The sequence below is a fragment of the Elephantulus edwardii genome, unplaced genomic scaffold (genome assembly GCF_000299155.1).
Source record: "Elephantulus edwardii isolate Elephantulus edwardi_28Jun2011 unplaced genomic scaffold, EleEdw1.0 scaffold00106, whole genome shotgun sequence".
Classification (NCBI taxonomy): Eukaryota; Metazoa; Chordata; class Mammalia; order Macroscelidea; family Macroscelididae; genus Elephantulus; species Elephantulus edwardii.
In genome coordinates, this window is record NW_006399856.1 from 801,243 (window position 1) to 815,858 (window position 14,616).

The 14,616-nt window shown below is 42.2% G+C and overlaps 1 protein-coding gene across 1 annotated transcript in view; it reads right to left on the reverse strand.

Annotated features, from left to right (window-relative positions):
* Window positions 1-2,176: 2,176 nt before the first annotated feature.
* The window catches only part of ARPC2 (actin related protein 2/3 complex, subunit 2, 34kDa), a 39,049-nt gene continuing 26,609 nt past the window's right edge, over window positions 2,177-14,616 (reverse strand). Inside the window, exons 7-11 of the mRNA XM_006891905.1 lie at window positions 14,437-14,530; window positions 7,300-7,426; window positions 5,700-5,800; window positions 5,279-5,379; window positions 2,177-2,626 (exon numbers count right to left, since the gene is read on the reverse strand). Coding sequence (XP_006891967.1) covers window positions 2,602-2,626; window positions 5,279-5,379; window positions 5,700-5,800; window positions 7,300-7,426; window positions 14,437-14,530 — 448 coding nt within the window. The 3' untranslated portion in view covers window positions 2,177-2,601. The remainder of the gene's footprint in view (window positions 2,627-5,278; window positions 5,380-5,699; window positions 5,801-7,299; window positions 7,427-14,436; window positions 14,531-14,616) is intronic.

Here is a 14,616-nt window from a genome sequence, read left to right on the forward strand (position 1 = left end):
CTCAGGATGTGGCAACGAGGTGCAGGACCGGGCAGTGCTTCACCCTACTGTACACAGGACTCTGATCAAAGCCAAGCAGATGGCACTGAGGACGATTAATGCCCACACTGTGAAGACTTAACTCTTCTTTTGTGAGGTCCGGGGAGAAGTCTGCCCAGTCACACAACTATGAAGTGCTGGTGGTTGGGTGCTGTTGAGTTGGAACCAACTCCTTGCTGACCCTTCAGAGGGTTTTCTTCCATGGAGCAGCTCGGAGATTCGACCCGTGTGCCTTGCAGATTGCAGTACAGCTTTTTACCACTAGGCCACCAGAGCTCCCTATTCCTAGCTTACTTATCTCACGTGTTTTTGAGCCTCATCTTGGAATGACCCTCCTTTCACAATGCTATGGGCTTTGGGTGATGTGACAATTGGCCTGCGTCACATGCCTAGTATGTCCTGGAAGCAGGGAGTTGTTTTCACCAGCACGGATTTTTAATTCTAACAGTTTCTTTCAGAAGTAGATACTTGTTTAGGATTTTTTTTTTAAAGCTCTTTAATACCTGTTTTTCTCCTACCCCTGTTTTTTAAGCAACCTTGATTTTGCCATCTATGGTACTTTTATGAAATCTGATTTCCACTAGGAAGAGGGAGTCCATCTGACTAAGGAGTCAGGCACACGCAAGGAAGCAGAAACGACTTCTAATGTACGCACACTTGATAAATCCTTTAAGGAGTCTGTGGGGTACAGAACACATTGTTACTACCTTAAGATCAACAGCAATGGCAGCCTAGTGGGTGAGGAGTTGCACGCAAACTCAAAGGCAAGTGGTTCCAATTTACCAACCGGTCAGTGGGAGAAAGGCAGGCAATCTCCTCTATGTGATTTACAGCCTCTAAAAACACAATGAAGGATAAGCTATGAGTTGGTTTCCTCTCGACAGCACAAAACCACCACCACGTTGAGAGATCTAGTTCACCTTTTTCTCCAGCACTGGATTATCAGTCATGTTAAATACGAGTTCAGAAAACCACCAGGCAGACACAGCGTGGTGAACACTTCTCTTGGCTGGAGGCCAAAGGCCAGCTTCACTGTGGGTACAGCACTGAGGGATGGATGTGCAGCTGGTGTCACGGTGAAAACTGACATGATCCATAATAAAGGGGCATTTTTACAATCCAGTCAAGATGTGCCAACATAACCAAAATGCACCCCAAAATCAGTACTGTCTTGTGTAGGAGATGTGATGACAGATTACTTTGATCTGTACCATTCCATTTTAAAAAAAATGGTGGTGCCACATAAAAGTACACATGTGGTAAAAATGCATAAAAATACAGCACTCACACATGCAAAGCTTAACCAGGAGAATTTTCTGTCTAAGCCACTTTCCTGGTTGTGTACTGTCCTATATTAAGCAACGTGTTACTACTGAGGGAACTGGGTACACAAGCCGTCTCTAGTACATCTTACAACTAACTGCACATGAATTTACAAGGACCTTAAAGTTCAGAGAAAGAAATGAGCAGACAAGTAACTCCACAACTCATTAATTGGCTTTAAGCCCTGGGTCAGCAAGATGGCAGAAACCATGAGGGTGGTCTTTAGACCACTGGAAAGGTGCTCTGAAAGTGTGAGAAGCAACTGTGCCAGTTAGACTGCAACAGATTCACATTTGCATTTATACTCATCAGTGTCCTATGGAAGCACACCTACCATGGGATCCATTTTGGGAAATGCTATGCATTATTCTTTATAAAAGAAGGAATGCTGGTTTGAATCCACCAACCAGATGCTCTGCTGGGGAGGGAGGGGCAATCTCCTCCTGTACCAGTCAGATCCGATTTGATGGTATACAAATACACAAGATAATAAGATAAAAAAAAATAAATGAAGGAATGTATTCACCAGTCTACTGTCCTGAGAGCATGTGGCCACAGAGGACCAGCTGGGCTAAGTTACTAAACTTAGTGACTATGTTCTACATTTGGCATATTCCTTAGAAATGCCAACCAAGTGCTCACATGCTAGGCATTCTCCCTGTAAGAGGAGGCTGACGATATTGACCTGAGGTGTTCCTGAGCCCAAGGCTCAGTGTGCAGCTCAGCTGTGCAGGTTTAGAGGCAGTGCTGGTTTACTTTCTCCTTCCTTCCTCTTTGGACTCATGGTCCAGAAAACCACCACATTTTCAAGTACGATAGAAAGATTTTCTTTATTAATGACCCCAACCGTATTTCTTTAGATACAGGAGTTTTAAACTCAAATACTTAGGAGAAAACAAGTTAAGATTGCATTATACTGCAACTCATTACCAGTAACATATTGCAAAGCGAAACAGCTTGGAAAAAGAGGGTGGAAGGGAAGGGGAGTGAAGGAGGGAAGATAAAGAAAAGGAATTAAGTTGATCAAGTGGAATTATTCTTTTTCAATTCTTGGGAAATATGAAGTCCTTGCAAGCACAGCTCGTTTCTGCAGATTATTTTCCAAACGTGTACAAAATGGAACCAAAACGGAGAATCCCTTAAGAACCTGAAGAGGTGCAACATTAAAAGCTACGATTATCAGGTAGCAAGTGTTTCAGCCTTCAGTTGCCAGGCGCTTCCTTCTCCTGTGCCCAAGAGTTAGCGGGATGAAAACGTCTTCCCCCTTCAAAAGCAAAGAGTCAGTGTAAATGGTGGTTTCCAGTTGGCCTTGCCTCCCAACACCCACTCCTAGACTACAACAGGATCCCCCAAAAAGAAGTAGAAAGGGCCAGAAGTATGCAGGAACTATTAAGGCAAAAACTGACCTCCAGTTTTCATAAACTGGATTCATGGGCCCTAATCTCTACTGACCACTCTGGGAATCCTAAATAATGTCAGTGTTAAGCCCATAAGCCCCGTGTACCAGAGCTACATGGGACACTCGCTCACAATTTCTGGTTAGCCTAGATCAACCTGGATTTCAGACCAGGCATAACTTGCTCCAACCATTATCTAGTCAGTTGGTGAGCTGTCTACACAGCTCATACCTTCTAAGACGAGGAGAGATGGAGCTCTTAAATCTTTAGTCATGAAGGCATATAAAAAAGATCACTTCCAGGACAGGTAAGAATGATGTTGTTCCAACAACATCATGAATATAATTAATGTTACTAATGTGAAGACTTTGTATATTTACCAAAAACCCCTAAAAAAGCAAAAAACAAAACCAAAACACCATCCAGGCTGAGGCTCAGGGCACTTCATGTTATTTGACTACACTGGGTTGGAACACTTGCCCAACTTTAGATTCCTAATCAGAATGTTCTGTTCTACCCAATATTTCCTAAAAAGGACTAGCCTTAGGGAACAAGCTGGTCTGAAAAGACAGAAGCTGCAACTGGTACCGAGGTGCATTTGGTAAAGCAGCCTGGAAGCTGGAATTGAGAACTTAGAGCAAAAAAATACAGGGTTTCTAATTTTTCTGGCTTTGAGTGTCTCATCCATTCCAAAATGAAACCATCTTTAATTACTTTTTGTTTCAAATAAAAAAAAAAAACCCAACAAACCCTGCGTGTGTTCCACCTGGGATAAAAGTACTAGAGTGTGCTGGCTCCGATGTCAGCTTCTAAACATGGCCTGTTTCTCAGGGTACTCTGGCCCCTGTTGTGTGTGAGTGCCCCGTCACCTCTGGCCCACACTGGCCTGTTAACTCCCACCCTCCATTAGTATTCTATTTTTCAATTGTCCGTATGGCCCATCTCCTTTCTGGGACCTGACTCTGCTTGAGAGAGAAGAGACCGGATGACAGAAATTAATGGATAAATTGTTCATGTCAAAGATTCATCCTTCCCTCTACCCTCCTCTGAGTGAAAGTTTAAGTGATACATCTTTTGTTAGTTTCCATCAGGAGAGAGAACCATCCCTGCCCCTTACCCAACAGCTCTTACTGTCCAGCACCCCTACTCTGCCTGCCGGCTGTTTCAGGGAGGAAGGGACACGGGCAGTAGCTGCCTTAAAGGCTCCCCTGCATGCACGATGCCAGCAATCCTCTGGCTCTCCTTACGAGAGCCAGTCATCCTGTCTGCTTTGTGACGGCTGGCCAGGTCAGGTCAAGCTTCCTTTCTGCTGGCATTTAGGTGTCACTTTACCATGTGCCTTATACTCAACTGTCTCTCTGGGCCCTAAAAATGGCACAAAACTGTCTGCCTTACATCCGAGGTCATCTAAACAATGCCTGGTGAGAGCGTCTTTGTGAAAGGAAGGCAGCTGCAGTGAGGACACACTCCCCCAGCTACCATCCCACCACGTGGGGACACTTACCAGGAAGGTGCAGGGGAGAAGCAAAGAAGCTCTCACTGCTACTGCACCTGGACACTCCTCTCTAAGCAGAGGTGCTAGCTGGAGGCTTACTATAATGTCTCAATACTGCATGCTAGCACACAGTGAGCACAGCAAAAAGCTGTTAGCACCAATTTCTTGATGAAAGATAGGCAGTCTCTACAGCTTTTGCCCAAAGAAGTCAGGGACATCAAACTGCTTTGCCCAATTACCTGTTTCTGTGACTGAAAACTCTCCTCTAATGCCCTGAGTCAGGCAACTCTCACCTTTCAAACGATAGCAGAAACTCAGTAGAAGAGGGACTGAGCCTCCCATGTGGTTCACCCTAGACAAACCCCACCCACCAAAGGGCACCCCGAAGAGCAGTGAGTGCTGGCAAGCATAGCTTATCCAAAGACTTCTAATTCAACTGGCACAAAAGACAGCAGATGAACACCTATGACCCTGAGGAGAAGACTGATTACATTTTATCAGGAGGGGAACCAAGCCCTGGTCCTTGCATAGATGAGACTGCCTAGCTCTCAGGCACTCTGGCCTCTCCTGCATGCAGAATCATACACTGTATATCTTCAAGCCATTTTCCTGCTGAAAGGTAGATAGGGATGAGGGTGGGGGAGAAATCCAAAGACTAGCAGTTCCAGGCCTATTTATGAAATGTCCTTAGGCAAATTATTCCATTTCTGCAGGAAGACCTTGAGAAGGATCAGACTGATCTTTCTGGACTTAGGTCCTAAAAGAATATTGCTTATCATGGTAAAAACATCTGTGTATGTTATTCCTAGCTGTCACTGTCATAGCTCACAAAAATATGGAGACAAGCAAACCCTGCCTAGCCCATTTGGGAGTTCGTCACTGGCTACAGTTCCAGTCCTGCCTGCCCCGCAGGCAGTGAGAGGCACAGGCGGAAGTCTGGAAGGGCAGGCCACCAATGTCCATGTTCTCCTTGGTGGTGAGCTCAGGAGGGGAAGGTGGTCTTGCTATGCTCTATCCTACTTACGTGATTGTTTTCATTTCTTTTTTCTCGGCATCTGGGCGTGCACGGTTCAGCACCTTGAGGAAGTCAGATGTTTTTGCCCGCATACGTGTATGAATATAGGCCTGCCAAGAAACACGAGAGGCACTGAAGCAGTCACATGCTAGAAAGACAGCTCTGCTTTCTTTAGAAGATGTATCAGGAAGATCTGGTAGACTTGAGGACACAGGGCCATGCAGGTAAGCAAGAAGGAAAGCCCTATCCACTTGCCTGCAAGGAGACGGGACAAGGGAGAAGAAACAGAGACAGAGAAAGGCACGCTTTCTTGAAGCCTTTAGAACTAGCTAGCTGAGTCACTATAAAATATGTGGACATCTTTTAATGTGGTCAGGTCTAGTGGAGAGAAGAAACAGCAAGGAACAGAGAGCCTGGAGGCACCTCTTACCTTAGAGCACTTGATGTGGTAGTGCAGGTAGTCCCGGAACGTGTGGATCAGGTTGATGGTATTGTCTCGGGCATTGGTGTTGGTGTGTCGAGGGAACAGCACTGGAGTGAGGAACACAAAGAAAGCGTTAGGGGAGAAAAGAATACCAAAGTGGTGGGAAGAACAGCAGCTGACAGACAACATTCATTACCCCCTCCCTGTCTAAGTAGAACCCACTTGTTTCATCACTCCCAGGCTTTATCACATTACTTTTCCCACATTACTTTTCCCCTGAGAAAGGTGTAAAGAGTATAATCAGGTGAGGTGCAAGTAAGCACAAACGGAGAACTCAAGATAAATGGAGAGCTCAAGGGGGGAAAATGGGCTACTGAGGGTAAGGCTGGGTCTCATCATTTATTCCAGGTCTAGGGTCATGCCCCTGAAATCTATGCCCAATCTGCTCAGATGTACTATTTCTGCTTTGCAGCTCAGCAGAGTCTCCTTGACAGGGTGCATTTAACTGGTCATCAGAGAGGACTCTAGAGAAAAGAGCTTAAGAAATTAGGTATAAGGAAACAAATCCTGCCCATCCCAGGTCCCATATTCTTGCTGTGACAGGTAACAGCTAAGGGTCTAAGGACCAGAACCCTTGATGAGAGACAAAGTAGCTCTGACTGGGGGCTGAGAGAAGCCTGTCTCATGGCACCAAGCGTGGGAAGATCTATGCTACCATTCAGTCCCCAGGCAGACCTACATGGCCCCTTTCTTTCTGGCGCTCAGAATCTTCTTTCTTCAGCATTAACCCTACTCACTGGTCTAGCTGAAAATTGCTCTCAGTATGAATTCTGCCAAAATGAAAAGAAACCTCACTGAGGTAAAGTCACTGAGCGTGTATTTACCATGATATATGGACCATAGAGAAATATTACCAACTATACTGACATGTCATGAACTATAGGTTGCACCCTAATACCAAGAAATACTAGCATGGGAAGAAAAACATGTATTTTAGGTCTAACATATCAACTAATCAACTAATTTAATCATCACCAACAAACAGGAAAACCTTCAGCACTCAAATGAACTATCACTTCATAAAAGAAGGCATTTAGTGGCACCAGGTGCCGTGTGAACAAGCTGTTCCAAACCACACTGCAATAACCAGTCAACTCAAAAGGCTGACACAAATGTGGGAAAGAAAGACGTGTCTATCCTCCACAGGACAGGGAACAAGTGAATTAGGGCAGGAGCTCAGGAATAATAAGCAAAATCCCATGAATGTATGAGTCAAATGTCAAATGACAAAAAACCCTACCTAGCTGTTCAGCAATGATCATTTGGCACTATCTCCTAACACTCAATAGTAGGGTCTCCCCTTTCCCTTCTTAAGGTTTGGGGGGAGGAAGAAAAAGAACAGAAACAATTACTGCACAAACAGCACAGGGCCTGCTCTGTAACTAGTGCCCCATGACACCCCTCCTACAGTCATGGTAATGGCAACAGAAACAATCTGGCATTCCTGTTGTGCCTGCCTTACAATCCTAACAACAGTTCTGTCTGGGAATTCTTCCTTGTGGTCCCACTAAGAGACCCACAAAAGCATCAGCCCTGCACCACTTACCGAAGGTGATATAGCCAATGTTGTCGCCTACAGCAGCATCGGTGTCCTTCAGTTCGAGAGGAGGTTCCCTGTGGCTGAAGAGGACCTGTGGTGCTGTGTGGCTGGCTCTGCGTCCTTCTTTGAATTCCTTCCAAGATGAAACAAAAGCAACCAGAAGAGAGTAAGGTGTAAAATGAGCTAGAGGCAACATATGCTAGTGGTGTGCTCTATGGGTGTGACCTTTGTAACCCTCTAGATCAGCAGATGACTAGAAACATTTCTAAGTGCTGGCTGCTAGCAATGTACTTCAGAGTGAAAATGTGGAGATCACGAAATACTTAAAAACTCAGAGCTTCATAGTATGATGAGCAGATTTATCAAACGTCTTTCCCTTGCTCTGGATTAACATAAGTGATAAATTCTATCTGAAACGTAATGATACTTAAAGGTACGGGGAGAACCAGAGTAAACGTGGATCACATTTAGGAAAAAGACTATTTTCTTTAATGCAGCAATAAATTATGCTTTTCAAAAAAATCTTTATAAGGGTGAATGGAACCCAAGCTTTAGCTTGGGTAAGACCTCAAGTTTTAACTCCTTTTTACTTTGCATATAAAACAAAGGCCCCTGTGATTGAACATCATCCCTCTCATCTTTTTTTAAAGTTTTAGGAATGTCATGCTTTCTCCTAGCTCTAGGCCTCTGCAAAAATCTTGTTTCACTGAAGCACTTTAGATCCTATTACGGTTTGAAATTGATGAATTAGAACTACAGATCAAAGATAAGCCTTTCTTGGGGGCAGGAGAAAAAAAAAGGAAGATTAAAGAATTAACCAGTCTGATTTTCAGTGCTGGCTATTGGATGGCTCAGGACCACTGCTTTATCTAAGAGCTCACCTACCTTGACAAAAACACTTCCATTCTCTTGTCAAACTACAGAAAAATGAGTGAAGATGTAAAAACTAGGCATTTCTTTTAGGTTTCAATCTCCAAACCACCCACTTTTACAATCTGTACATTCCTAAGTATACAGACAAGCAATATAATGCTTTCTTTCCTCAATGCAGTTCTGCAAAAACAGAACTAGATTTTCCAGCAATGTCAATAAAACAAGGTGATTCAAATTTTTTGGGTGAGTCTTCCAAGGTGATAGCAAAAGGATGGAACCAAGGCTCACCCAAGGTCTCTCAGGGTATGTACCTTTTACACAACTGTTCTAGCTGGAATGCTTTTACTGCTGCTCAAATATTATCTCTTTTATGATATAAAAGAGCCAACAGCCAGGTGTACATGGCTTCTATCTCACTAAGATTTTCAGGTCTTTTCTATACATCTTGATTATGATAAGCTTTGCAAATGGGAAGAATACATAGTTAGTTTTCAGCAAGTTCACGGTAAGTGTCCCTTATATCATACTGCCTCCCAAGTCAGTACTGTTTAGTACTGTTGTTGTTTGTTAAGTATCATCAAGTTGGAGCTGACTCATAGCTGCAGCTGGTGGAGCAGCTGGTGGATTTGAACCATGTGCCTTGGCAGTGTAACTCCTTACTACTAAGCTACCACTGAGTTCCCTGAAACTAATACCTAAAAAAAAATAAATTACCGTAAGTTGGATTAGATTATCTCCCTTTTGAACACATTTTTCCCCCTCAAGTAAAAAAATACTTGGAAAAGACAAGATGATTCAAAATGGAAATTCTTAAACAAGGCTTGTGCAATTGTCCTGACCTTTCCTGTGCAAAGAAGTTAGACATTCTCTACATCTTACTGGTTTCATTCTTCAGTCACAGCAGATCAACAGTATCTCCTCAAGACAGCTAAACAAATAAGGCTGGATCTAAAGTCTCAGAAAGAAAGAAACCAACCCTAATTTGGAAAACACAAATTTCTCTATGCTATTTTTGTTCCTTTTTGAGTGAACCTCAGTCAAGACCTTAGCACTAATCTAAGTTAATTACCACAGAAAAACCACATCATGACAGACGTATATAATCAAATTTGTGTCGGAGTACATTTTTCTGACCGCAGGATCCAGAGTCACTGACACTCTCCTAGTGGTTGGTGAAGCAGGAGTTAGTTTCATAAGATTTATTTTTGGGGGGAGTGAGGTGGGGTGGACAGTTTGAGGGAAGGAGTCAGGCCAGTTTCCTCTCTTAGTGACGATGAACGAAGAAAGAAAAAAAAATTCCTCAGATACAGATTTTGATTTCTATCATTTTTTCTTAACGGTATACCTAAGGTTAGTGAAAAGTGTGCAAACTGGGTAGATTTTGCTAACAGGAAAAATAAAAACATCTAAAGAAGGGAGAAAGAAGTAGAGAGTAGTTAACTGGAAATAAGCCAGCAAATCATTAGATTCTCTTACTAACAGTTATTTTCTATTTATGTATTTTATAGTAAGGACCCAAGAGAAGATAATCTAAGTAACTAAATGACTAAGTAAATGTGCTATTACAGTTCATCCACTGGTACACACCAACCTGTATATGTTTCATTATACTAATACTCATTGGGATGGACACTCTATATTTAAGCTTAAACACTGACTGGCAGGGGTCGAAGGGAAAGAGAAGCCTTGCTGTTTCCCAGCACTTCACCTCTAGCAGGGCCCACAGTGGATTGATTTGCTCAGCCTATGCCTTGCTAGCCTTTTTTTGCATCTTGTGTGCCTAAGATTAAAATTCACTGGCATGTGCAGGGTGCTCACAACAAGAGGCTTACTTGTAAACCTGTGATGATTCGTTTTGCACATGGAAAATAATATATGATAACTGGTAAAACCTCCCCCATCTGATTTATCATTATCGTTGAGCTAGTCTAAAGTCAAGTATGTTATTTCTCTTTGGTACCCTTATACACAAATGAGCAAGCAAACAAACTCAAACCACCTTTCACCCTCCTTAGTATCCTCAAGCCACTTTATTACATACATACCAAGTACATCCAGGCCACACAATAAATGAAATATCTGAGTTAAGCAATTCCTAAGAACTTTTGGTTTCCTAAGCATAAATAAGGAACTCTGGTGACCCAGTAGTAACCCAAAGATATGTGGTTTGAATTCACCAGCTGTTCAGTGGGAACCTCCTCCAGTATGATATAAAGCCTCTGAAAACCAGCTAGAGGGTCAGCTGTGAGTTGGTTCCGACTTGACAGTACACAACAAAACACACATAAGTAATGTACATACTACATGACTGTTCTTAGCTGCCACTGAGTTGACTCTGGCTCACAGTAACCATACAGACAAGAGATCAAAACCTTGTCCGGTCTCGTGACATTCTCACAACCTGTCACTGTGTCAATCCATTTCACTGAGGGTGGTCCTCTACCTCTCTTGATCCTTCACCTTTCCAAGCATGCTGTCCTTTTCCACACAGTATGTTTTCACTATATTGTAGCCTATGGCACACCTGCACTGCCTCTCTTTTCTCCTAGCTAGGAAGTCTTCTGAATATAATAAGATCTTTCATCAAAGCACAATTTATAATAAAAAAGAGTAAACACAAAATACATACAGGAATTTAGTATATAATAAAAGAAGCATCTCAAATTAGTAGTGTAAACATGGACTTTAAAGTCACTGTTACTTGGACCACAGAGCAGCCAGAGAGAATAAAGATGGACACACTTACATACTATACACCATCTAGACAGAAAATAAAGATTTATATGTTAAAAAACCCCAAACCAAAAATGACAACAAAAAACCCAACCAAAAATAAAACCCTAGGGGGAAAAAAAGGAAGAAAAGCTTGTAGAGATAGATCTTTCCAAATAGGACTCTAAATTACTGGACTTGCATTAAGATCTAATATAAAAGCCATGAGAGAAGACTGATCACTTTGACTAAGAAAAAAATTTCAGTGTAGGAAAAAACAATTTATACAATCACACTCCAATGACAAACAGTGGGAAACATGTGCCATTCTTATCACAGGGAAAGGGCTAATCTGTTATATAAAGAAATGGATGACATCAATAACTAAATAATGACATCAATAATTAAGAAAAATGGGCGAAGGACATAAACAGACACTGCACAGGAAAGGAAAACAGAATGGCTTTTAACAGAAGATGTTTGACCTCACTTATAAGAGAACACAAATAGCATTTTTAACCTATCAGATTGGTAGAAACCCAAGTCTGACAACTCACTCTGAGGAGATGGCAGAGCGCCTATGACAGGACAGTCTGGTCGTATCTCTCCCACAATTACAGATAAAGCTCTCTTCTGACAGTGCTCCCAGTCCGACAAAACCACCCTGTAGGCACAACTAACTCCACAGGAATAGAGTGTTTTCAAAGTAACCTTTTTACAACTGCCTAAAAAAAAGACTGATTGCTTGTATCTTGATTCTGAATGGTTTCCACTCAATTTCTTAAAACTTCATTACCAGTCTGACTGATAAGGGAGCTCTGGTGGCCTAGTGGCAAGAAGCTGCGCTGCAATCCTGAAGGCGTGCAGTTCAAATCCACCAGATGCTCCACTGGAGAAGGAGGGGCAATCTCCTGTGCTAGTCAGATCTGATTAGATGGTACACAACAACAAAGTGTGAGTGACAGTCCTACTGCTTCTCATGGAATGAGTTTTGAAATGATTTTTTTTAAATGGTAACTAGACTTCTAGTGGCACAGGACAGTGGGAGGTTTCAATATACTGTTCATAGGGCTCTGAGTCATTGATATGATGGCACCAAACAGCACGGCAAAAGCTTTGTTGTTGTTGCTGTTAGGTGCCTTCGAGTACAACTCACAAGTGACCCTATGAACTAAAGATCTGAACCCTGTTCTATCCTGTGCCATCCTCATACTTCCTGACAGCTCATTGCAGCAGTCACTGTGTCAATCCACCTGGTTGAGTGTCTTTCTCTCCTTCAATGACCCTTCACCCTTTCCAGCATCATGTTCATAGGGTTTTCAAAGGCCTGTTATTTAGGAAGTAGATGGTCCTTCCTGCATCCATCTGTCTTAATCAGGGAGCTCCATCAAAACCTGTCCACTATTCCTCCTTATGGCATTTGATGCACCAGTGGCACAGATTTCATTATCACAGCAACTCCAAGCTATTTCAGTACAGCAAACTGACAGACAAGTGCCGTACACTTAGAACAAACACTAGGATATTCTAAGTAAGGAGGGAAGGAAATTCCTTGTCTTTTTCTGACAACAGGTTAAGTATCCTCATGGTGCAGGAATCATATTCTGATCAGGGTAGACATGCATGCTGGCATGGGAAAGCCTGTAACGGCTCACAGCAAGCAGATTAGTGACCATGTGGTACTCCAAAAAGGATCTCTTGGTCACAACTTTCTGTGTGAGATATTTATTGCTTTCCTTTCTCCTAGAAATTTTAAATTACTAAGTCCAGGAAAAAGTTCATGGACTTATTTTAATGAAAGCTCAGCAAGTAAGAACAGTGTCCTATGGTTATTTGCAATAAATTAGCCCAATCTCTGAGTCCGGGACTCAGCAGACTACTTCCCAAGCACAGGCTTTCCACATTCCTAGACACCATATGGGCTAGCACAGTACCAGTTCAGTCACTAACTGAAGATATGGCAAGCGTAAAAATGCAAGAGGCTCTGTTTTCCCTTTTAGGTAAGTGCCCTAAGACATGAACTTTGAGGGAGGAGTTTCATTCATAGGTAGAAAATAAAATACACAAAATTCTCCAAAGGAAAAATTTCTAGTAAGGTATCCTAGATAAAGTCTGTTTAAAGTGTAAGTGGTCTCACAAAATAAAATGGAACAAGACAATGGTGAAAAACAGACAAACCTACATAAGTAGCTTTAAAAATCAGTCGGCCAACCTGTATTTAGCCTATTCTCTAGCTTTTGTAAAATTTCTTCTGATTCATAGTTGACCCTCCAGCCCGTTTTCAGAAGCAGCAAATCGCATGAGAGGAAACTACTCATTTTTCTTCCAGAGTAACTGGTGAATTCAAATCTCAAACCTTTGGGTTGGCAGACCAACTCCTTTACCACTTAGCCAACAGAGCTCACTCAATGCTCAAGAAGGTGGTGGTGGGGGCATAATTAGCATGGCTTGAGAAGATGCAAGGATTTTTTCCTCACCATAAGTGTTACTGCAGGTGAACTAGATCAAGCTGGCAGTAGGATCTGATCCTAGCTATTACATTCAATTCTTCGGTCAATTAATTCTACACGAAAAACACATGAAATGTTTTCTAGACAAGTCTGTGACAAGAGGCAGTTCATAAAATTCAGTACTCTCAAATGTTAGAAGTGTCAAAGATACACATTTTCTGTACATGGACTCCAATTAACCAGCCAAAAGACAAAATACTAGGGAAGGATCAAACTGGAATATTACTAGCCACTTAGAAAACTACATAAAAATTACCCTCACGAGATTACGCACACATGTTTTTCAAATCACTGTAGCAAAACCCACATTGTTCTAGAATTCTACAATCCCATAATCTTTTGAAGAGCAGAACAGATGTACACTTCTGTTTCTGAAGAGTTTAACCAATGCATTAAATCATAAATATGGAGCCATCTCAGAAGAAATGAGCCCTGGCAATACTTCACCAATGAACTCTCACATCCTGAAGCCAACAATATAACAATATAAAAAAGCCACATAGCCCTACAGGGGTTGGGTCCAAATAAACAAAAAGCCAGCTGTAAAATACCCTGCTAAATCCATTACTGCTCAGATTAGAAGAGTTCTGTCTGAGGGATACACTGTATGGTGACTTCATTTACTTCAACAATTCCAGCAGCCCTGCCTACTACTTAAGAATCTTCTATAGCTCATTCTGAAAAGACTTTAGGACTAAACCAAGTCCAGAGCAGACCTTGACATTTGAGGAAATACCAAGTAGGAAACCTGTCAGAGCTTTAAGATCAAAGATGTATAGCAGGAAGGATCCTTAATATTCGGATAGACTGTGGCTATATTTATGACTCGAATCATCCACTTGTTCTGTCCTGCAACAGTGCAACCAGTAAAGGAAAATTTAACCTTCATTGAATTTGTGGATTGAGTTACCAACTATGAGCTGTTTTCTACAGAGAATAGTACTCTTGTGCAAAGGCATAAATCACCATCCTACAGTTCCCACCATGCCATCCCCAAGACGTCCACTCCATACCTGCATAAACCATCCCCAAGACGTCCACTCCATACCTGCATAAACACCTTTCCAATGACGACATCATCATCATCTTTGAACACTGTGCTGAAGACTACTGTGACTCTGTCCTTTTTAGACTCAACATACCTGAGGGGAATAAAATGATTCCAGAATGAGAACAGGATGCTGTCAATATAACCTACATATGAAGCAGCAGGCTAGTCATAAATCTC